Source organism: Somniosus microcephalus, chromosome 5 (assembly GCF_052327205.1).
Source record: "Somniosus microcephalus isolate GS21.2 chromosome 5, FLI_Smic_1.0, whole genome shotgun sequence".
NCBI lineage: Eukaryota > Metazoa > Chordata > Chondrichthyes > Squaliformes > Somniosidae > Somniosus > Somniosus microcephalus.
Genome location: NC_140991.1, coordinates 295,096,735 through 295,122,399, shown reverse-complemented (window position 1 = coordinate 295,122,399; position 25,665 = coordinate 295,096,735). Strand labels below are relative to the sequence as shown.

The 25,665-nt window shown below is 44.8% G+C and overlaps 1 protein-coding gene across 2 annotated transcripts in view; it reads left to right on the top strand.

Moving 5' to 3' along the window:
* mylk4b (myosin light chain kinase family, member 4b) overlaps window positions 1-25,665 on the top strand; it is a 279,264-nt gene that overhangs the window by 102,434 nt on the left and 151,165 nt on the right. The window contains exons 2-3 of one of the 2 annotated variants that reach the window (XM_085989148.1): window positions 1,156-1,304; window positions 2,327-2,599. In XM_085989148.1, the coding sequence (XP_085845274.1) occupies window positions 2,381-2,599 (219 nt within the window). In that variant the 5' untranslated portion in view covers window positions 1,156-1,304; window positions 2,327-2,380. The remainder of the gene's footprint in view (window positions 1-1,155; window positions 1,305-2,326; window positions 2,600-25,665) is intronic. The other variant, XM_085989149.1, reaches the window with a different exon arrangement.

Here is a 25,665-nt window from a genome sequence, read left to right as displayed (position 1 = left end):
TGTACACCACTTACTGCCCCGTTACCACTCTGATGCCCTATTTACCAGGGCCTTCTGCTGGGCGGCCCAGGTGCCTGCCTGAATCAGGCAGGACCCTCACTACAGTATGCCAATCTTGGTCCTGTGAAGTGCACAGTTACCCCGATGAAATTTCAAGGGACAACTGGGCGGAGTATGCGGCGTGCATGCTCTGCTCGTTTGAACCAGGTGGCGAAGAGAAAGAGGCCCCCAAAAACATAATTCAGTAATTACTTTTGTGGGGCCAGGAGGAGCACGAGTGTTCGTGTCTACCTGGGTTGGCCTCCAGGCCTCCGGATATTGCGGCAGCCAAAAGCTGGCGAGCTGCAGTGGGGCGCGAATTTGGGTAGGTGCAGCTCACCGGCAGCATGGTAATGTGGCCTGGGCCTCGCAATGGACAGGACCTCTGCTGCCCACTGCATACCCTAACATCCCTAAATCTACCCCTAACATCACATGCAGAATGTGGGAATATCTCCTCGTTCATAGCCATTTATCATAAATCAATGTTGGTACCGGTCTAAATGGGAAGGATATGCAGAACACCACAAGTGATGTATGATCTTTGGATAGCTCACACGCCAATGCACCCCAGAACAATAATGGTACTCAAATAACTGTTATATCAAACCCACCATGTGCAATAGATAGCGTGCATTTGTGTGTCTAGTGGTGTATATGCTTGATTGGCATTTGGCGATGGTGTAATCAGTCATAAGCCCCAGCTTAAAGCTATAGCCTTGGTAAAAGTAGCCCTGCTATCAATTGTCCTGCTCAAGTATCCGAAAACAAGATTTGTTCAGGAAAAAGCAGTTATGTATTGGTCTCGGGTATATCAGTCACCAGAAGGATCATTTTCCAGGTATCATAAACAACTTGCATTTTGGGGAAAATAGGAACCCTTGCAGTTGATGCATCTTGTTGGATTAATTGATGACATCCATATCTCCATATTGGTATGGTTTACCACAATTAGTACTATGTGAAAAATCAGCAATTGGCTAAAACCTATACTGCGGTCAACTGTTTCTCTGTGCACCTAATGAAATGAATGCATTTACCAGACCTCTGGAGTTGTGCTTCAATCACCTCCTGAATATTGGGGTCTCAATTAATGCCTTTCTAACTTCCTTTCAGTGAGTGGAACCCAAAAGAAGATGACTGCTGTGTTGCAATTGAAGCCACTGAAGATCTTTCCAAATTTTTAGGCCACGTCTTACATATCCTCAATGACCCAGCTTCTTGGGGATATTAAACCTCCAAATGCACTTCTTACATAAAACCAGGTAATTCACAAGAATGTAAGAAAAAAGACATTCAACCTATCAAGCCTTCCCCCAACAAGGTCCATGTACAATCTACCATATCATCAATTTTACCCACTTCTGAGGCAAAGATCTGAAAATATCTGTAAATTTTCCCCAAATCCTCTACTACAGTGTGGAGAAAAAAAATCTTCTGGTCTCCAGTCTCATGTGAGGCTCATTCATTTTAAATGTTGATGCTTGTTCATTTTAAAGCTGTATCTTCCAGTGCTACGTTGACACCATCTAAATCAAGTAGCCTGATATGTCTACATCATCTATATCTCCCAGCATTTTAAATACCTGGATCATTTCCCCAATAAAAAAAATGTGAGTCTTTGCTCTTAACGTAAGAGTTATAAATGCCAGTCATCTTTCAGTTTAGGCCTTTCACTATTGCCTTCTCCTTCCTGCCCTTCTCGTGTGTGCTTGCCTACGTTTTGCATTTTATCTGCTTCTCCTAAGAGCACAAACAATGGCTGCTCCACTAATGTTAATGACACTTGTTAATGAGTGCAGTGTGCAACTTGAGCTAGGTCTATCCATGCTTGGAAAACCTAGTTCAATGTGACCTGTAATAGTGGTACTGCACGCCTCCTCAAGGAAAGTTGCTGAAGTTAACTAGTATTTTAGTGACTCGTGTTTTAAACCTCACTGAAATATGTGGAGTGATGTTAACACTACTTAAGCTAGTTTGACCACCTGCATCCAGACTAGCAGTAATTGGGCAATAAAATTACTGGTACTCAATGTATTCCTCACAGATGTTTTCACAAAAATATTTTACAAATACATGTTGGATTTGTACCAAGGTGTGGCTGTTATAGAACAGAATAAAGATAACATAATAAAATAAAAACAACTTCAATAGAAATTGTGAAGTTGTTGATTTTTTTAGTTGTTCACTTTTGATTGTGGGAGACCTGTCTTTTACACATGTCAAAACGTGTTGAATAACTTCAGCCAGAATGAAGGGAAAAATTTATATATTTTTTCATTCACAGAGTGCAAGAGGAAACATCTGTGAGCCAGCAAAGTGAGATATTTATGGAAAAAACATGAAAGGTGGTCACGAACAGGCAAGGTACGAAGATATAAAGCTGATGGAGTCTAATAAATCATGGAAGGTGGCTCGGTTGAAGGAAATCACCAAGAGATCCAACAGTGGAAGGTTGGGGAAAATGGCTTTCTTTCATTACTTGGAACGAGTGGAAGCTGTGAGAAATTTCTGGGAAGGGAAAACCAGTGAGCCAGATGGCAACACTGAGGACCATGAGGTAAGCCTTATTCCTGAATACAAACCTCAGCCCTAACATTTACAGATAGAAGCCGAGGTAATGTAAGCTTGATTAAAGAAGTCTGTACTGTATATGTTGCCTCTAGGATCTGTTTGCATCAAATACAACCTGAGACACTGCTAATGTACTTTGCTAGCAGGCAAGTTATTTTTTTAAAATGTCTATCTTATCTTGTGCGTGCACATTGCAATTATATTGTAACTTGTTAAACTTATGAATTAATTAACACAAACATAATAGAAAATTAGTCCCTGAGGGGCTGATTTGATAATGGAATGTTAAAGTTCTGACAGAGTTATGGTCAGGACCACAAGTTGGCTACACTGTAAATTATATCCCACAGGGCTTCATAATATACTTCCTTCGCTCTGTAAATGAAATAATTTTCTTTTTATAAAGCGCCATTCATAACCTCGTGTGCCCCAAAGTGAATGAAGTACTTTATGAAGGGTTGTCACTGTTGTAATGCAGCCAATTCGTACACAGCAAGGTCCCACAAACAGCAGTGAAATAAATGACCAGATAATCTGCTTTGGTAATGTTGTTTGAGGGATAAATGTTGGCCATGACACTGGGAGAACTCCTCTGATCTTCTTCAATTAGTGCCATGGGATCTTTTACATTTACCTAAGAGAGCAGGCGGGGCCTCAGTTTAAGATCTCACCTCAGAGACTGTAGCACTCCCTCAGGACTGCACTGAAGTATTAGCCTAGATTATGTGCTCAAGTGCTGGAGTGGGTCTTGACCCTACGACCTTATGATTTAGAGGCGAGAGTGCTATTGCGAAGAATTCATCTGCTGAATAGAGAGCGAGGTCCTTGCCTTTTTTGTGTCACAAGCATTGTAGCTATCTTAAATGTGCCTGGGTGGGTGCCTGGGAGGGTGCCTTTCTCTTCAACATAGTAGAAGTGTTTCAGTAGTTCAACTGGGTCCCTAAAGCTCCATATAGGGCAATGGTCCAACCCTGTGAGACCCCTCTTTGTGCAGATAGTTCCCTCAATACTTCCCTGATCCAGCCAAACCCAATGGATGCCACCAAGTTATCCTAATCCTAGAAAATGTGTGGTTTCCCACGTATTCTTCACTGTACCAATGACTCCAATGTGCCAATTTATTCTGCTGTAATACAGTGTAGCAAAGCTTAACAAATGCATTAGTAATGCTTTGGAATAAAAAGGGGAAAATAGCTATGGAGATAAATGAGCTTTAGATCAAATAAACTACTGCTGGTGACAGATTTTGCAGAAAAGATCACAGGTTGGCTTGCTGCTGATAAAACAAATTAAAAAGAAATACTAATTGACAAGGGCAGCTTCTACTTCAGGGTATTGGAAGCAAAAGGCATTGAACGGGCACTGGTTTCATCAAAGAGCGTTCAAAAACCTTCTTTTCATTTGAAAAAGGAGAAAAACCAGATGTGTGGCATATACATTTTGGCTTGGGAGAGCTCACATAATATTGGAATCCTACAGACATACATCTACACTGGGATCACGCTCAATGGTGCCTTTGAGCAATGGTCAGCCAGAGTTTGCGAGGTCAGTGGGAGGGCACCATATCAACGTGGGACAGGCAGATAGATGGAAGCGCCACTTCAGGTGCATCTCTAGGGACTGCCCTTGGCGGGGAGGAGGGGTGGGGGGGAGGGTGGGGTTGCTCAGGTCCCAGTGGCTGATGTGGCTACATCAAAAAAAAATTAAAAGACTTACATTTATATAGTGCCTTTCACAACCACAAGATGTTCCAACGCGCTTTACAGGCCTTGAGGTGCTTTTGAAGTGTAGTCACTGTTGCAATGTAGGAAACACGGCAGCCAATTTGTGCACAGCAAGATCCCACAAACAGCAATGTGATAATAACCAGACAATCTGTTTTAGTGATGTTGGTTGAGGGTTAAACATTGGCTAGGAGACCGGGGAGAACTCCTTTGCTCTTTGAAATAGTGCCACAGGGATTTTTACTGAGATGGGGCCTTGTTTTAACATTTCATCCGAAAGGCATTTCAGCACTCAATCAGCATTACACTGAAGTGTCAGCCTAGATTTTGTGCTCAAATCTCTGAAATGGGACTTTTTATTATGAGCTTTTTGGAGGTCTAGGCCACTTGCCTGGCCAGAACCCACAGGTGGAGGCCACATGCGCCTCTTTATAGAGTCTGGTACACCTACACACACCCATCACAGAAACACCAGGCTCAAGTGTGGGAACTCCTGGCTTAGAGAGTCCCTGCCCCTGACCCAGCCCGCTGGCATCAGCCAGCCAGGAAACTCCCAGAAATGGCAGAGATCCGCATCATTGTTTTCGTGGGTCTCCCACCAGAGTTACAGCAGGAGATTGACAGAACCCCCCCCAAGGGATGTCAGGGCCTTTATCTCCCATGATACTATTCCCCTTTACCCTTTAAATCAGCCGGGTCAGGCAATGTTGGGTAACCTGTGCGAGGAAATTCGGGCTCCAATTTTATTAAACAACAGCAGTATCTCTGAATCAGGCATAGCATCAAAATCACTCGGAGAGGTACGAGGGTTGCATGTAAATTTGTGCACATTTGGATTGCACAACTCTGCACTGCCTTCCCATCAAATTGTTAATCAATTCTGGAGGAATGGTAGCCACGTGCTGCAGGTGAGTACAGTGATCACTCCCCCGCTGATACCAATTTACAGAGGCAGTTTTTTTTATGTTGTTAAGTGAATGTGTAATAACTAAAGTTGGCAGTATTTCATTCCTAATGGGTCAAGAGTCTATTTTCAATAAGTAATTTAAATTGATGAATTCAGTTTAAGCTAGACTGTCTTTATCCCAACAGTGTGAATGCTGTGTTGATGTGACACTATTGCATTGTTACGGAATCAAGTGTTCCATAGTCCAATCTCTGCTGGAGCTCTGGCATCAAACGCATGGAGTGACTCCAGTTACTATCACTTGTTGTTGGCTCTACAGGCCACTTAGCTACAATAACTACTGAATGTGTAGGAAAATATTACCAGAATATTGCTTCTGTACAAAGCTCTGGGAAAAGAAGAAACTATCTGTGTTGTACACATTTATAGATTTGAATACCTTACAGTAGAGGTAGATGAATGGAATTGACAAAGTTGATTCAATAAATTTTTTTTGCTACTTAAAAGGAGTTCATATATCGGAGAACAGGGTTTGAAAATTGAAAGGTTAAGAATAAGACCAGACACATAAATGCTGTGGCTACTAGAGCAGGTTGGAAGCTGAGTATTCTGCAACGAGTGGCTCACTTCTTGACTTCCCAAAGCCTTTCCACCATCTACAAGACTCAAGTCAGGAGTGTGATGGAATACTCTTCACTTGCCTGGATGGGTGAAGCTGCGACAACACTTAAGAAGCTCGACACCATCCAAAACAAAGCAGTCCGCTTAATCGGCAGCCCATCCACCACCTTAAACACCCACTCCCTCCACCACCGCTGTACCATGGCTGCAGTGTGTACTATCCACAGGATGCACTGCAGCAACTCGTCAAGCCTTCTTTGCTAACACCTTCCAAATCGGCAACCTCCACCACCTAGAAAGACAAGAGCAGCAGGTGCCTGGGAACACCACCACCTTCAAGTTCCCCTCCAAGTCACACACCATTCTGACTTGGACATGTATTGCCATTCCTTCATGGTGGCTGGGTCACGATCCTGGAACTCCCTACCAAACAGCACTGTGGGAGCACCTTCACTACATGGACTACAGCGGTTCAAGAAGAAGGATCAGCACCACCTTCTCAAGGGCAGCTAGGGATGGGCAGTAAATTCTGGCCTTGCCAGCGACGCCCACATCCTGTGAATGAATTTAAAAAAATTAAGTTTTGAGGAACATTTTTACACAAGGAAAAGTAAACTTGTGTAATACATTACCAGGAAAGGCCATCGATGTAGGTAGTGTAAAGGGGTTCAAGAGATAATCAGATGTGTTCTGAAGAGAGAAGAGATTGATCCCCCTAGTGAGAAGGCAGGTAGGTGAGGAAGATCTATCAAAAGAGACAAACTTACTGGCGTATTGGTCTTTTCTTTAACAATCCTATGTTCTTATGAGATATTTAATGATAAATAGACTTTACATCCTGGTATAATATGCAAACATGTTACTCTTAACTTTAGTTATCAGTTTTGGCTCAGAGGCAGCACTCTTGCCTCTAAATCAAAAGGTTCAATCCTTTCTCCAGATACTTAAGCGCATAATCTAGGCTAAAATTTCAGTTTAATACTGAGTGCAGCATGTCTTTTGGATGAGACATTAAACCAAAGCTCCATTTCAGGTAGATATAAAAGATCCAATTACATTACAACAGTTTCTACATTTTAAAAGTACTTAATTGGCTGTAAAGCACTTTAGGACATCCTGAGATTGTGAAAAGCGCTATATGAATGCAAGTTCTTTCTTAGCTGTAACATATAAGATCACTTTGTAACATAATCATCCCAGCATTTGGGTTTTAACATGCACCGACATTTGGAATATCTTACACTGTCTAATGTTCCTGGAGCTAAGCTCCACACCTTGGTTGTTTCAGGTGTCTTCATCATTGTTGCTAGAGACACTTCTCACAGTCTTATATTGTTCTGTGACTGTTCTCAATGTGAGACTTCTGTTCTCGTTTGAATATTTGCTGCTACCACCAAGATCTGCACCTGCGGCGGCTCCACCTGGGCTTCCGTCCAGGAGTTTTGTTTCCACCTGTTGGTAGCATTGGTGTAGGAATCTCAAGGGCTGTTGTTCAATCCTGGGTGTTCAAATTCGATTTGCAGAGAAATGATCAGTTACAATGAAATGATGCTCCGTCGTTGTTTCTGATGTAGTAAGGTCTTGACGTGTCCACTTTTCCAGTAACAACTGCAGGTTTGCACAGCCCAGTTCTCTGGGCTGTTGCTATGCCACCTTCCTTCAAAGGTTTTAGTCTTTTTTCCTAAAACATCTTTAATTCTTTTGTTTGTCATTTCTGGTCTTCCTGACACACACTGCACTACAACCTCCTGAATATCTCTGGACATGCCATAGAGTCCAAACGGCACAGAAGGAGGCCATTCGGCCCATCGAGTCCGTGCCGGCTCTCTGTAGAGTAATCCAGTCAGTCCCATTCCCCCGCTCTATCCCCGTAGCCCTGCAAGTTTATTTCCCTCAAGTGCCTATCCAGCCTCCCCTTGAAAACATTGAGTGTCTCCGCTTCCACCACTTCCGTCGGCAGCGAATTCCAGGTCATCACCACTCACTGTGTAAAAAAGTTTTCCCTCACATTCCCCCCGTATCTCTTGCCCAAAACCTTAAATCTGTGTCCCCGTAGTCCTTGCACCATCAACTAGTGGGAACAGCCTTTCCCCGGTGAGCCTATCCAAACCCATCATAATCTTGTACACCTCTGTCGAATCACCCCTCAACCCCCTTTGCTCTAATGAAAACAAATCCAGCTTCTCCAACCTGTCCTTGTAGCTAAGATCCCCCATGCCTGTCCAGTAGACTAGATAATGCTGAGCTGGTTCTGGTTATGAAGCGGTCAAGAAGTTGTAGGGTGGGAGGGAAAGAAGCGGTAGGTCAACTGTCAAGGTAAGGTTGCCTGTTTGTTTCTCTGTACTTCCTCGGTTGTCTGTGAAAAACTAAACAGGAAAACAAGGAACTCTAATGGTGACTGAACGGGAGCTGACATTTGTTTTTGTACTATCTATTTAACATGAATCTTTGCCAAACCAACTCAATTCAGGAAGCTGGAACATGAGGCTGCAGTACCACAAGTGTATACTATATATAGATTGCATTTGAATCCAGCAGAGGGAGCAAACCATAGAGGTAATTTCATTCAGTGGATAAGAAACTGGCTGAGACGTGATTAGCAAGAAACCGAGTGTAACACCTTGTTGGCCATAATGGTGCTGATTATTGTCAGCAATCATTTTACCAATGATGAGTGTATTGAGCAGGGGCGGCATTTGGACTGTTCAACCCCTGCAATTGCACAGGGCTCCAAGCCAGTCAGGTGCCCCGAGTGGATCCAGTGAAAGGACCCTCGCTCAACGGTAATAGCTGATCCCTGATAATTTTGTCAATTTTTAAAAAATTACTTATTGCAAACATACATGTGTGGATTTGACACCAGATTAAGAAGGTAGTATTTAGTATCATTGTCTACTAAAAAGTAGGGGCCCCAAACTGAACCTTTCCTGCGGGCCTCCCCGCAAGGCAAACACTGCCCCTGATATTGAGAAAGCTTCAAAACTGGTAGAAAAAATAAAGCAGACTGGCGATGAAGAATACAATGATTGGGGGTATTTGTCAAGACATTGCAATTGTAGGTTATGGTGTCATGCACAATTCACACTGAAGCAAAGGAGAGATTTTTGCAAATCTAATTAAATGTACGCATGGAGCTGCATTCACCGGCGTACCAGTGAATATTCTGAATATCAGTGAAATATTTAATGTTAATAAAGAGCCAAATGCCCTGCTGAGTCTTTATCAACTTTAAAATCATAAAGGCAAATCCCAGAATGGTTGCAGCTACACTATGATCAGCATGGACCTGATGGTATGTGAGAATACCTCCTCGAGGTTGTCTCATTCATCTGATCAATTTATCCACTATCAGTTTGTCTTAAATTGTACTTGTATACAAACTCAACACCAATCCATATCAGATTGACACAAACATGCAGTATAACCAGCTCAGATTTATTACACTTGTAACCTGACCACAGTGACCCTGATAATTCCTCCAGCCCTGCCCTGCCCTTGTAAGTATGACAGGACAGGTGTTTTACCTGCTCACATCTTGAATTGCGCCCCTGACCTCCACCCATTTCCTGGTGTTAGGGGCACTTAAATATTTCGGGTGGGTGCCACTGGGGCACCCACTTCAGGTGAGGGGGAGAGCAAATAACTGCGGCAGCATGTTGCAACCTGAGGCCATAGTTCTGGTCCAACTTGTTACATTTAAAAAAAAATTGCCCTAAGTTGAAAAATGCCAGTTTTGCTACGATTGCATCCAGCAAACTAGCCTTTTAAAACTGAAATCGCCTCCCACCAAGGGATCTAGCAATGCAGGTTGTCAGGGATAGACAGGTGTCAGCATTGCTAAAGCGCAAATAACGGGAAATACATTGTATGACATATGACACATGTCATCACAATGCACCCGCCAAATATGGGTAGCCATATTATGCTCCTGCCCCAACTGTTGGTGCAATTTTAGATGAGTATAAAATAAAGCGGGGGGGGGGGGGTTGGGTAGGCGGACTTGGTATAATGGTTACCAGTACAATGACTAAGGAAATTCAGGGCCATTAGGTGCAATTATAGTTTTGTTACGTTTTTGTAAACATTTTTTCAGCAAATCTGCCAAACAACATCATTTCTCCCTCCCCTCCAGAAAGACACTTGCTTACACTGCTAACTACTCTTCCCCTTTTTCTGTTTCCTGCTGCAGACACTATGGCCTAGAAATTCAGTTGCTCAGCGCCCGTTGTTTGGGCGTTACGGGTGCCGAATTGGGACCAAAATGGCGTCCGAGCAGCGCGCACATACTTTTGGTGCGGGCCGTACCGGACGCCACCTTGGTGAGGGCGGTAGGGCGGCTGTCAGGAGCGTGCGCTAGAAATATGGTAAGTAGGTAGATCATGATGGCAATGATTTGATGTCAGCGCTGTCATTTTCATTGTCATCGCTGGGAGCTAACATCCTCTCTTAACCTCGCACAGCTGAACATGTGTTCAGCAGCAGGAAGGAACACCCCCACCAGTGCAATTTAAAGAGATCATCAACAATTTTCAGCTAACTTGCTTTTTGATTTCCAAGTAAGTTTGTGGAACTGTTTGGAGCTTTCTAGAGTTGTTTAAGGTTGGTGAGGTGACAGGGAGTGGTGCTGCAAGTGGAGAAGGCTTTGCTTCTGACTTTAAGGGTTCTGGTCAGACCATTGGCTCCCAGTCATGGGGGCTCTAGTTGTCATCCGCCTTGGCCAGCAGCATGACAGGCAGATGGAGCAGAGGCAGCGAAGAAGAGGACAAGCTGCTCGCAGAGGGAGGAGGAGGGGGAGAAGGGCTCTCAGCAGGAGGCCTTACCCAGCTAGGGTCTTCAGCGAGCCAGGAGTAGTGTCTGAAAAGTCTGCGCTTTACGAAGGAAGTGCTCACAGAACTCTGCCGCCTCTTGCAACCACACCTGCAGCCTCACTCCAGGGCAAGGACAGCGCTGCCAATGGCTGTGAAGGTGACCGTGGCCCTGAATTTCTTCGTGTCAGGAATCCTTCCAGGTTGGAGCAGGTGACATCTGTAACATCTCCCATTTCGCTGTCCACTGCTGGATAAGAGAGGCGACAGAAGCTCTTTATGCCAGGAGAGGGGACTTCATTGTCTTCTCTTTGACCAGAGAGAAGCAGGCGGAGTGTGCACGTGGCTTTGTCAGGATAGCGGACTTCCTCATGGTGCAGGGCACCATCGACTGCACGCACGTGGCTTTGCAGGTACCGTATATAAATGCTGAGATGCACCACAACCGCAAAGGTTACCACTCGCTGATTGTACAGTTGGTGTGCGACCATGATCATCATATCATGATGGTGAATGCCCAGTATCCTGACAGCAGTCATGATGCTTTTATTCTGCACCAGTCCGCTGCTCCCTCAGTCTTTGAGCCACCACGACAAACCAGAGGATGGCTACTGGGCGACAAGGTCTATTCCTTGACCACCCGGCTCATGACTCTGCTCCGCAATCCAACCACAGGTGGGAAGCCTGCGTACAACGAGAACCATGTTGCCACACGAAACATCATAGAGCAGATCATTGGCATCCTTAAGCAACACTTCTGCTGCCTGGAACCTCTGGAGGAGCCCTACAGTACTCAGCGGAGCCTGTGTCCCAATTCGTTGTTGTCTGCTGAATCCTCCACAACCTGGCCATCATGAGGGCACAGCCCTTGCCACCAGGGATATGGCCACCAGCTCAGGAGCAGGAGGAGGAGGAGGAGGAGGAAGAGGAGGAGACGGAGGAAGAGGAGGAGGAGGCAGAAGGGTAGGAGGCGGAAGAGGAGGAAGCGGAAGGAAGGAAGCAACCCCGACAGCCCCTTTCTGGCTGGGATATCTAGGACCAAATCATCCGCCTGCAGTACGAGTGAACACAACCCCAATTCCCCTTTCAACATTAGTCCCACACCTTACCTTCCCTCTGTTACTGACCATCACAGCGTCCTCTTGGCCATGATGCAGAAATAAAAGCCACCAGAAAGCAAACATTCCACTCAAACTTTATCCAAGTATTCACCCAATATTACATCAAAAATTCAACTAATCACCCTTGTGCATTCCATTAGTGACTGTCTTGCATGTGCCTTTGCCTATCCGTGTGCTCCTACGCAGTGCTACCCCAGTGGTTGCAGCATGGCTGGTGGAAAGCTGCTGACTTTCAGTGGGGGTGACGGCAGATGGCCTTGCAGGGTGACCTCGAGGCACTCAAGGCCTAGTAGGCCCGTCTTTGGACTGCACCACCTCGGCATGGGCAGCAGCAGTCTGGGCTGGGCTGGCTGACAGGCAACAGCAAGGGCATTGGCGGAGTGGCAGTGGTGGGAGGACGAATGCTATCATCCTGAGAAAGGACAGCAGCGTCGGCCTCCACAGATCCATTGCCACTCCCCAGGGGTAGCACCTCAGCAATCCTAGTAATCTGATGGAGTACAGATTGCTGGACTGCTGTGACACCCTGGATGGGCTCCAAGTTCTGCCCAAAGCCCTGTGCAAGGCTGGAGCTGGACTCCTCCATGCTCCTTGACATTGCACTCAGGCTTTCTGGCAGGCCTGCCAATCCACCAAGTATTTCATTGTGCATTCCCATCAACGTTCTTCCGTAGTCCGCCCCATCGAGGTCTTCATCTGAGTCCTCTGCAGTAGAACTCGTGTGTGACCTCACCCCCCCCGGCACCGGAGCTATCCTTTCCCCCTGCCCTGGCTGCAGCCCACACCTGGCCGGTGACGCACCGTGTGCAGATCCCGTGTCTAACCTAGCTTCTAAAGTGCGCGGAGTGTCAGTATCTGAGCTGGTGGCTGGGAGTGTGAAATCAAATGATGATGTTTCTTCTTCTTCTTCTTTACTCTCCTCTCCCTCTTTTTGTTCAACCACTGACTGGGCAAGCTGGATATCTTTGTGTCTAAAGTGAGAAAGGCACAAGGGTAGGGTGGTGGTGAGCGGAGTGGGGAGGGGGAAGCAAGAGTTGCATGCTTACACCATGTGCAGATTGTAAATCAGAAGATATTGTGGGATGAGGGGGAAGTGGGATGTGGGAAGGAAGATAACATTTGAGGATACTGGCTTCTTGTATTCCTTCAGACCCGCCGCTCAGCCATGTTCCTGCCAAGAATGGCCAGCACTGTCTCCTCCAAAGGGGTGAGGTGATGCAGGCGAGTCTGTCCTCTGCCAATTAAGGTCTGCTGGCGGCAGTTATGCACCACCTTTTCCTGAAAGAGAAAGGGAAGTGTGTCAGTGAGTGTGGTGTAATGTGTTTGGGTGATATGCCTGTCATGGTTGAATAGCTGACTGTGTTCAAGCTGTGAGATGTGAGTGTGATGCTTGCAGCAGTGGTAAGTGTGTGCAGGTGAGGTGAAGCTATGAATGTGAGCTATGAGTCGTGTTTGGTTGATATTGTGTGTGAGGCTAGTGGTGCAGATGGTGGGATATGGCATTTGAAGATGAATTCACTGACCTTGACCACTCGTGTGAGGTCATTAAACTTCTTCCTGCACTGAGTCCAGGTCCTCACGGCTACACTGCTGGCATTGACCACATTGGCTATCTGCTCCCACTGCAGTCTCGTCTGTTGCCTGGAGGGCCTCCTGGCCCCCTGTGGGAAGAGGACCTCTCTCCTGGAGTTGACCTCCTGGACCAATGCTTCCAAGAACCTTGGAGCCCTTTCTTTGGCCTGTTGAGCCATTACTCAGTCTTCTTGCTAATGACACTAGCCTGCACAAGCAGTTCCAGCACCTGTTGCAGACAGAAGCCACTTCCCCTTTAAGAGGTGCAGACTGCCATTAAGTAGTGCAGGCTAGCTTTAATTGGAGCTAGCCCTGCACGAACTTGGGCTCCCTGCTGAATGTTCAGCCACTCAGCAGCACGTTCAGAGCTCGGCTGAACACTACAATCATGCAAAGTAGCAGGCAGCATCAATTTTACATGCTGCCTGCAGTCCTCCGAACGCTATCACATCACGATCCCCGTGCCCGTTTTCGAGGGATATCGATTTCTAGGCCTGGATTTGTTTCTTGTGCATGGTGTTATAGTGTATCCATGTGCCTTGTGCTAGCATATCAGAATGACACACCAAGGGTTGCTACACACATCTTCATCAGCACCTCTTTTAGACTTGTCACAGGCCCAATGCATTTTTTTTCCTTTTAGGTACGACTCTTGGCAACATCTGACTGCATTGAGCCATGTGACTTTTCAGAGAGACTTTGCCTCATACATGTGCTTGATTAAAGCTACACAATTCTATATCAGCTGGAAACAAATAGGAATACTGAGCAGTGTACTTATTACTAAAATACACATGACGAGAACCTACTTGATTTGAGCAATGGAGTTGTACTGCAAAGTGAAATCATTCTGGATAAGAGGCGCCCTTTGCCTTTTAGGTTACCTTTGGCGCAAGTTCTGGAGACTGATTAGCTACAAACAACACAGACAGAAATCTTCATGCCAAGAGCCACAGGTAGTAATTGATCTTTTACTGTGTGTTTGAAGAATTCGCCTCATTTCTCGCTCTAGTTCTGCCCACAATAAGGTGTGAATGTTATAGCTATGTGCTGCTCTCTGACCCAGCCCGCTGTACGTGCAGAATGGAAACCATATTGCGGAATTTTTCAGAAACGGTCTCAAAATTAGGATTTGAATGATTCACATTGCAAATAATTAGCATTCTATATTTGATGGGCAGTGGGGTAGGCAATAGATGCAAGTATGAATAAACTGATTCATTTAGCAGGCGTGTTGTTCAGTATTCCTTGAAAAGAAATCTTGAGATGAACGTACAGTAGATAGAAATCACACATTTGTGAAATAATGCAATGGAGACTCCAGTGTAATCACTTACATCAAATGTGGTATATATTTGAATTAAGGGACATCTTTTGGTAAATTGTTTAAGAAATGTGGAAAAAACGAGTCTGCATGTGAACAGTGTTACTGTATGAATGCTTAAGGTGATCATATGAAATTCATCTCTCTGCTATTTTAATGGACGTGTTAACCCATTTAGCATAAGCACGTTAAGTTGTATGATAACCTAGACTAGTAACTTCTCGAAGAATACCATACAAGTTCAAAAGAGTTAGTTTAAAGATTCAGTTGATCAAAAAGTAATGAGGACTGTGAGTTGCACAAAAGTCGGTTGAATGATAGCTAAAATGAGTATTAAGTGGAATAAGAGGAAGACAGAAAGGTGGGTAGAACTGAGGGATTCATGGGGCCGTATTTTGCGACCCCCACGGGTGCGTACAAGGCGCGCCCGCGCCCGTAGGGGCCGCGCAAGTTCCAGGTTTAGGCATGCGTAGCGCCTGCGCTGAAATCCGGCCCTTGCAATCTGTGAAGAATTCACTTGACAAATCCTCCGCACCCCCGGGAGACGGGCCTCTGCGGGTGGAGAGTTGCGCTATTTGCCCAACTTCCGCCCGCTGAATGCCCGTCAAATTCTTATGCCTGGTAAATGCCCACTTTTACCAGCATAAGAGTTTTAAAAAATAGAAAAGTAAAATCTTATCACTCATTTATAAATTAAAAATACTCTTCAAAAAGGAAAGTTTACTTTTAACCCCGTAAAAACATTTAATTATTTTTTCAAAAACTTACATTTTTGAATAAAATATTTAATTAAATGGCATTTAAATTAATGTTAAATATGTAATTAAAAAAAAAATTATTTCATGTGTTCGTGTATTTTTTAAGTGATCCACATTCATACTTTTGACAGTTCCTTATGTGCAGAACTGTCAAATGTATGAATGGGGATTCCCTTCTTTTATTGGCCAGCCCATGTGATCCCAGGAGCGCCTATGAATCGTATGCACCCCTGGGATACGTGGGTCTCTGCCTGCCCGGACCCGCAGAGGCCCAGGATCGCAAGCCTCTGTACCTCCCAGGCCACCAGGTAAATGCATAGACATTTTGCAGGTCAGAGGCATCCATCCGCGGGAAGACTCCGATCGCAAAGGTTGGCCCATTGTTTTATTATTTACAACATGGGCAGTGTTAAAAGCCAGACAGCCCCTTTAAGGATCACTGGGTACAAATGTCATGTGGTTGTCAGGAAATGGCTGATGTGCCAAATTAATTCTTCACGTTAGTCTTCATGAATGAAGACCATGGACAAATACCAGATTGAATCAGGCTGGCTCTGAAATCTGGTGGAGAAGCCAATAATGTTTGTGTTGGAATGATAATCAAAGCGTTCTTGAATCCTCAAAGAAATGAAAGAAAATAGATACAATAATGTACATTGTACATAAGGACTGGAGGTTTGCACTTGTAACAAATGGTTAAAAAATGGAGTGAGACATAAATTCGGGAATTATAGACTAATTAGCCTAAGAACAGATGTGAGAAAAGTGCCCCATAGCATTTTACAGGGTGCTATCAATATTTCTTTAAATGGCCCATTTTTGGACTTTTCAACATAAAGGCCTTAAGAAAGAAAGAACAGGAAAAAAAGCAATTGATATAGCTCCTTATCGCATCCTCAGGACATCCCAAAGCACTTCACAGCCAATGAATCACTTTTAAGTGCAATCGCTATAGTTATGTAAGCAAATATGGCAGCCTTCATACAGCAAGATCACACAACAGCAAATGAATAAATGACCAAATAATCTGTTTTTGGTGGTGGTGGTGTTTGAATGTTGGCCTGGGTTACCAGGACAACTCGCTGCTCTTATTTGAATAGTGCCATAGGATCTTTTCCGTCCACCTGAGTAAGAAGCCAGGACCTCAATTAAACAGCCAGAAGTTGGTGCATATTTGAAACTGGCATCAATCCTTCAAAACCCAAACTCCAGGAGATAAGTCTGGGAGGAAGTTGTTTGGTGGTTGAACTCAATCACGAAGAGCAAATATGGAATTAAATACAGAAATATGCTGATGATGTAAAAAAGACAGCAAATGAGAAGACTGTTCAACCAGCAAGCAAGAAACATGATTGACGATAGCAAAATACTGCAGATGTTGGAAATCCGAAATAACAACAGAAAATGCTGGAAAAACTCAGCAGGTCAGGCAACATCCGTGGAGAGAAATTTGAGTTGACGTTTCGGGTTTGACCCTTCTTCAAAACTGGAGAGAAAAGGAACTAGATCGAAGGCAGGGCTGCGATCGGACAAAAGAAACATGATTGCTGTTGACACCTGGGGAGTTTACGATGGAAGACCTATTCCGCCAATAGACTCTCAATTGTATTCTCTCCACACATGTAGGAGGGGGATTTATAATTGAAGGACAAATGTTACACCAGATTGCTCATCTGCTATCCAGCATGCACCAATACAGAGACTGTGGCACATGTACGCACACATTCTACCTCATGACCAGTCACCTGGCACAGAGGGCCTAGCACTAGAAGTGCAGGGACATAAATTGGAGAGTCAAATGTCATTGACTGAGGAACAGGAGGGTACAGAGACCATTTGACACATCACCACATCATGCATCTTGGAGCACCAGAGGCAGAATACATCTAAGAACAAATTCAGTGATGTTGCATACCTGGTGCAGAGCCTTACTAAATGGGAGAACAAGTTGGAAAGTTGGGGTGATGCTGTTACAGACTTATCTCCAACCCATACTTCCATCGAGCAATGTTCCACTCCAGCAGTACAGCCTTGTTAACTTTTCCCTATAATACATATAGGCAATTTTGCAATGTCATGGAATAGAGATTCCGTTTCTGAGATGCATTCTGACCTGGACAACAGAATGGCTGCAACAGAGTCTGTAATGCAGAGATCGTGTGATCCCGAGGGCTCTGTCCTCTCTCCCACTCTGTTCCTTCTTCACATCAATGAGCTCCTCTACTTATCATTCAACCCTATCCGCTCTTTTGCTACTGATTCCACTCGACATTCATCTACGTTTTCAGATCATGTATAGTACTCACTGTGGAATCCTCATTAACTCATCGATATCCCAACAGAGGGGCAGTAATGGGAATTACTCTGACTATAGCTGTAACAGACATGGGTCAACTCTGAGGCCAAGGCTTGCAGAAATTGGAGGGAGATTATCGTTATCAGGAATGGAATGTTTGGCAAAGGTTAGTGATGCCATTCAATCTGGCCCCAGGCAGATCTATGTCAACCATCAGCTTATGCAAACCAGTACAATGTCATGGCCAGGCCATGATGGATTGCTGACCACAATAGTCCAAGTCCTGTCTGACTCTAACACTGAACCTTAATGGTAGTTTGTTGCGTACTCTCCCAGAAGACATTCATTCACTCATTTCCAGACTCCAAATTACATATTCTTGTTGGATGTGGCTCATTCCTGTAGTAGCTACAGGGTAGTCAAAATCAAGAACACATAAGCACTCTATGAAAGGAAATACAAGAATTACATTGAAATATGCAATATACTTCTTAATAATTTATTTTGCACCTATATACCTATAGATTTGTGTCTTTTATTGATATATTTACTTCCCAAGACAAAAGTTAAGTACAGGACTGAGCAATCAGTTAATATATTTGTTCAATTTTATTGCGTGACTGTGCATATAACATGTAGATGCATAAATACTGGTGCCATTGGTGTATAATTAATCGTTTGCTTTATGTAATGGAACAATACACAGACAGTATGCTTGATGGAGTTCACATTGACAAGAGGAGTTCCATCAATTGAATGCTGTTGCTCTTAATCTGTTTCACCAGTACAAAGGGATAATGTATGAAAGGTACCTGTGGCAAAGACATCGATGGTTGCCTTTTGAAGTCACGGGGCAGCGCAGCCATAGTCACTGTGGACCCTGCCAAATTCAGCATGACCATTTGGCACAGTCCAGCTATAACCTCCCTATAGAGTTTCATCCTTCTAATGAATCACTTATTTGATACATTTAGAAAATTCATTCAGGATTAGTATACTCTTTCCTTATTTTAGTAATACATTGCTCTTTCTTTCAGCTCTATCCCAGACATGTTTTAAACTTCTCAAAGCTGCTGTTAGCTCTCAAATCGCTCATAATTGTGGCTTAATCCATGATCAGTAGTATGGTTTTTCACAAGGCCATTCCACTGGTGATCTTAGACCTACATTGAGCATCTTTGAAACTCTTGAACACTTTGCCAAATCATTGTTATTACCTTGGACATCTCCAAATCCTTTTGACAAGGTCAGGACCATGTACCTTTAACAGGCTCCCATAATAGGGTCTCTCTCAAAGCTATGTTCAAGGCTAGTTTTCTCTCAATCATTCTATCTGTCGTCAATGACTATGAGGTGTAGATTTTATGAATTATCTCTCTTGGTTTAGAGCTTTGCATGAAAGGAGTGAATATTGGGAATTTAGGTATATGGGTCTGTGTGCCCTGCATCACGTTCAGTCCATTCATTTTCATTGATGGGAAATCTTGCAGGTTATCCAGACCTTCACACCGGAGTTTCTGAAATGTCCTCCTCTTGCATGAAGCTCTCGCTGGAGAGCTACGATGTAAAATTTCACTCCTTTCATGCAAAGCTCTAAACCAAGAGAGATCATTCATAAAATCTACGCCTCGTAGTCATTGACGACAGATAGAATGATTGAGAGAAAACTAGCCTTGAACATAGCTTTGTGAGAGACCCTATTATTTACCCCTGACTCTCTTCCCACTAACTTGGGTCTTATCTTTCCCAAATCTGTTTGTTTTTTCCTAAATCTGTCTATCTTCTTATCCATCACCTCCTCCACTGATAATCCAAGCTATCCAGTCTTGGATGATGATTTCATTCGATGTTAATCAACTTATCTGCTCCCTTATCAAAAAAGGTTTTTCTAATGCTACTCTAGCACCCCTTGATAAGTAAAAGTTTGTCATCTGATAAACTTTCCCTTTCTCATCTCAACCTATCAACTTCTCCCTCTCTGTTACAATCTTTCTTGTCTTCCTATATTTTACCAATAATATAACAGTCAGTCTTCCTCTGAACTTTCCTCACTTGTTCCTAATAAGCTGCAACTATACTGCCCTACATATGCTTCCACCTCCCTACACCCCACTGTGTGGAAATCAACTCATTGTGTGGCAAAGCCACCAAGGGTGACTATATAACTGCCTTTAACAGAGTGCTACAGCACCTATGTTTGTTTACTGTTTGTAGTGACGCTTCTTAGTTTCCAAACAGGCAGGCCACTGGGCTGTGGGGCTTTTAACATCGAGTAGACGCGTGTCGAAATAAAACGTTCCCAAACGTAGCTTTGTCTTTTAAACGGTTTACTATAACACTTAACAAACAGAATTACAAAGCAAACACGTATAAACGAACACGGTCAAAAACTGTACTGCTCCAAACCTCACAGCTTCTGCCTCTTTCACCACGTGCAGTTTAAAACTGTAAGATGGCTGCACCCATGTGTGGCTTAGGGACTGTTCCATTGTGGCAAGAATGAAGGGGGTGTCGGACTATACTACTGGAGCAAGAAAATAGGGGGTTTCTTAATACAATAAGTCGTTCAGGTAAATTAACTGTATTATGCCATTTAGCCACTATTTTAAAGTATTTTCTTAAGCTTTTATGGCTCTTACATTCCGGCCCCTAATTGACTAGGCACATGAAGCATATCAATTACTCAAACATTAAGAGTCATAAACTAATGAGTTCAACATATTTACAATACAAGTGTCCACTTTTTTCTTTTGTTCAGGAGCTTTTCACGCTGCTTCTTGTAGCAGGCAGAGCTTTGTGATCGGTCTTTCCAGGGTCGTGTAACCGTCTGCAAACAATGCATTCAGAGAGTATTTTTCTCATTACGGAATTAGCTCCTGGAATCCAGTATCTTTGTCTTAGCTTCGCAAGCACGTGATTCCTCCCACTGTGTCCAATACTCTGGTGTATATGCTGAAGAATGAGAGTAGCAACCCGGAGGTCCTTAGAAAGGATAGCAGGATGCTTGGCCTCCTCTGGCATAGCAGATTTGTTTAGTCTCCCTCCCACCCTCAGTACTCCATCTTGCAGTGTAGGGTCCAGCTTGTAGATATGACTACCTTTCTTGATTGGAGTATTTTGCTGTAGAGCTTCGGTTTCTTCTGGGTATCTTTGTCTTTGACTGAAGCAAACTATCTCCTTCTCAGCCTTGGCCAAATCCTCCACGGTCAATGAATTCCTGCTCAATGTGGTCTTGTGCTGATGCATACACTGCTGTAGAAGCATTCTCTGCTTATCAGGGTTACTTCCAGACTGACTGATAGTGGCTCGGTACTCTTTTCTCTTACCGCTCAGGTGTAGCAGCAACTCTTTCAACCTTAGAAACCACGCAACTGCTTTCCTCAACTGGTGCCATCCTGAGAAATGGTTAACAAGCTTGTTCACTGTGTCAAAGTTCTCTTTCGTAGTTATGAAATTTACTGTGACTGATCTCTTGACTTCGACGTCGTCTTCAGTAATCTGACTTGGCATATCTGGTCTTTCTGGCCATGATCTCTCTGTTTCCAGCAGATAACTTGGGCCTTGTATCCAAGTTTCACTCCTCATGAAGTTTTCAGCCTTCAATCCCCGTGAGGCTTGATCTGCTGGGTTTAATGAGGTGTTTACATACCTCCATTGAGATGGTTGTGTAGCTTCTCTAATGGATGAGATTCTGTTTGCTACGAAGGTCTTGAAGCGTATCTTCTCATTCTCTATATACTTCAGCACCGTCGTGCTATCCGTCCAGAAGACAGATTCTTCTAATGGGAGCTGTAACTCTTTACGCATCACCTGGTCAACTTTAACTGCAACAACCGCTGCCGTCAATTCCAGTCTCGGGATGGTGACCTGCTTCAGCGGAGCCACCCTGGATTTTCCCATGAGGAAGGCACAATGTTTCTGGCCCTGTTGATTTGTCAGCAAGAGGTAGGTAGCCGTGCCATAGCCGTCCTCACTGGCGTCCGAGAAATGATGTAGTTGAGCCGTCTTTGTAACTCCAAAACTCGCGGGCTTGATGCATCTACTGACGTTGAAGCTAGAAAGTTGTTGCAAATCTGTCAGCCATCTGTGCCATCTCTGAGCTTGACCTTCTGGGATATCTTCATCCCATCCTCTCTTGTCTCTACACAGCTCTCGTAGCATCAGCTTCACCGGCAGAATGAGTGGTGCCAGGAATCCGAGGGGGTCGTAGATGGAACTGACCACGGAGAGAATCCCTCGTCTTGTGGATGGTCTTTCGTTCACCATTATCCTGAAGTTGAACGTGTCTGACTCGATGCACCATTGTACACCAAGAGCTCTCTCGATAGGAAGGACATCGTGGCTCAGGTCCAGATCTTTGACTTCAGTGGCTCTTTCCTTTTCTGGGATAGAAGCTAGAACTGCTCTGCTGTTGCTTATCCACTTAGTCAGATGGAATCCTCCATTCGAACACAGAGTTCTAAGGTCTCTTGACGGTGCGATGGCATCGTCTTCTGTTGACACGGACTTCAGACAGTCATCGACATAAAAGTTTCTGAAGATTGTCTTCACAGCCTCGGATGGTGCTTTGCCCTTGCCATCTTCTGCAGTTTTTCTGAGAGCGTAGCTTGCACAGCTGGGAGATGATGTGGCTCCAAACAGGTGTACGGCCATTCTACATTCCACCATCGCTTCACTAACGTCGCCATCTGGCCACCAAAGGAAACGCAGAAGATCAGCATCTTCGTCAGGGATTCTGACTTGGTAGAACATTGATTCTATGTCTGCCATCATGGCAACGAGCTCTTGTCTAAACCTAGTCAAGACGCCAATGAAGGTATTAGTAAGATCAGGACCTTGAAGCAGCTGGTCATTCAATGAAGTTCCTCTGAATGAGGCGGCGCAGTCAAACACTACACGGATCTTTTTCTTCTTTGGGTGATACACCCCGTGATGAGGAATGTACCAGACCCTTCCATCGTCTCTGTTCAACTGTTCTTCGGGCACTTTTACAGCATAGCCTTTCGCTATGATGTTTCTCATGAAGTCTTTGTAGTCTTCGTGAAAGTCGGGGTTCTTGTTCAGCTTTCCCTTTAGACTGATGGCGCGTTGCTCTGCTATGCAGCGATTGTTCGGCATCTTCACGGTCTGTCTTCTCAGTGGCAAACCAATGTGATAGTGGCCATCAATGAACTGTGTAGACCTTGTCATCAAACTCATGAACTGATGGTCTTCTTGTGACATCTCTGTCTTTTCCTCACAGCTGCGTTCTGAGAAGTCTGCGTTGAACTGCTGTATCAACAGCTCTTCAATGCTTGCGATAGAGATGCGATTAACTGTGACGTTTTGTCGTTCCTCCTTGTTCGACTTGTGGCCATCATCTCTCCTTACCGGTCCGTTGATTACCCATCCAAGGGCTGTCCTGATGGCGTAGGGTCCGTCATCCTTGCTGTTTATCACCTGCCATGGCTCCATAGTTTTGTAGGCATTGGTTCCAATTAATAGGCCAATTTCTGCTTCAATGTATGGGAGACGCACCTTTTCTAGGTAGGGCCATCTATCCACATCCTTCTGCAGGGCTAGGTTCCCTATTCTAACAGGAATCTCCCTCTGTGTGAAAACATTAGGCAGGTCTATGAAGTCCTTCTCTTCAAGTCCACACACTTCTAGGTCTGACAGGATATAACTTTGCATTGACTTCTCATGACCCATGGTGCGTAATAGGATTTCTGTTCTTCTGCCTCTAACGTTCAGCTGTCGCATGAGTGATTCTGTGCAGAACGTTGCTGAACTACCTGGATCCATGAAGGCGTAAGTCTCCACAACCTTCTCACTCCTCTTAGACTTGATCCTTACTGGTACGATGGCAAGAATACAGTCACTGTCACCGGCCCCAGTGAGTCCACAAGTCTCTGGTTCTAGCGACACCAGAGCACTTGAAACAACCTTCTCGTCGGTATTGTTTTCTTCACTCTTCTTAGAGACTTGTTCTTCTTTATGGATATGCAGCAGACTGGGATGTTTCCGAGTGCACTCTCTGCATGTTGTTCTTTGCTTACAGTTTCTACTCAGGTGCCCCTGAGAGAGACATCCAAAACATAGGCCGTTGTACTTCAGGAATTCGATTCTGTCCTTATGTGGCTGTGCTTTGATGTCGCTGCAGAAATCCAATGTATGATTCTTCTGGCAGAATAAGCATGGCTTCTGAAAGGCATTAGCAGGCGTCACTGTGCTGCTCTTTTTGGGAGATGAGTTCTGGGGCCTTTCTTCCTCGGCCTGAGTGACGATAGTTGCAAAGCTGCTTCCCCTGGAACCACCTTTCCTGAGAGTCTTTGATTCAGCAGGCTTGGCTTTCACTCTTCCATCGGTGGTCGGGCTGACATCCTGGATGTTTCCAAACAATGGGTCCTTAGCAATTTTAGCCTGTTTGTCTATGAAATTCACTAAGTCTGCAAACCTGGCTCTACTTTTCCGCCTCTCCATTATCTCAAAGGCTGTTCTTCTCCATTGTTCTCTCATCCTGTAAGGAAGCTTAGAGATGACGATTCTCATAGTCGTAGGATTGTCCATCTCTTCCATGAATTCAACATCCTCCATGGTGTTGCGACATCCTATGAGGAAGAGAACATATGCGTTCAATGCCTCTCCGTCTTCCGATCTGATCTGTGGCCACTTGGTAGCCTTTTCGATATATGCAGTGGCTATCTTCAGCTCGTTACCATAGTGCTCCTGCAGCAACTTCCTGGCTTCTATGTATCCCCGGTCCGGTCTCATGTGTTCACAGCTTCTGACCAGGTCTTGTGGTTTACCACTGGTGTACTGTCCCAGGTAGTACAACTTATCACTGCTGCTCTCTGTCTTGGAGTCAATGGCTTGTTCAAAGGATCTGATGAAGGGCTTATACTTGAGTGGGTCGCCTTGGAACACTGGTATGTCTCTTTGAGGGAGTTGAAACAGATTCTGTTGTTTTACAAGCATCTCTGTAATTTCGTTCTGACGTTGCATCACTCGGTATAGGCTTCTCCCTGTGTCTTCAGGCCTCTGGTGGTCATCAGCAGGGTCTAGTCTAGACCGTCTGACGTCTGGGGTAGCATCACGTGCTCCTGTTAGTGGAGAGGCCACTCTTCCACGCTGTAATGCCGGGGAATTGCTTTCGGGCTCTGTTGTAACTCTTGAAGGTGCCCTGGATCCAACTCTATGTGGCAACGTTGACTGGCAGTGGCTCCCGCCGTCCCGTGAGCCTTCATAATCTTCGTACGCACTCAACCTGGCATCTGAGACCTCGATAGCTGTTTTCATCTCCAGCCGTTCTTTCTTTGCCTGCACCTGGGCCCGCTGGGCCTGCACTTGGGCCTGTTGGACCTGCACTTGGGCCTGCAGTTGGGCCTGTTGGGCCTGCAGTTGGGCCTGCAGTTGGGCCTCTTGGACCTGCAGTTGGGCCTCTTCCCGTTCAAGAGCTTGCTTCTCATCTAAAGATGCTGCGCGCGCCATCAACGCCGCCCGTTCAGCCTCCGCTCTCATGTGTCGCGCCGAGCTTGTGGTAGAAGCGACTGACCTGCATCCAGAAACAGAGCTACCTTCTTTTCGATTTTTGCTCGGTCTGGCGGAAGTCTCTGAAATGCTATCGTCTGGTCCGACTTCATCGTCAACCTTATCTTTCTCTGCTGTATCAGCATCTTGACGAATTTTTAACATCCACTGCTCCGTGGCCTTGATATAGTCCTTAATGCTGGTTGATTTAAGATCAAACCAGTCGTGCTGATCAGTGTTTCCCTCTTCTTCAGACAGAAGTGCTAATACATCTTCATTGAGTATATTAAATTCTTCATGCAGCTTGGAGAAATCGTAATACATCATGTCTTCAGCTTTCTTAATATTAGCATTATCTTCCATGAGACGGTCAATTATCTTCATTTTTCCAGTTATCTGAACTAATTTAGCCTTC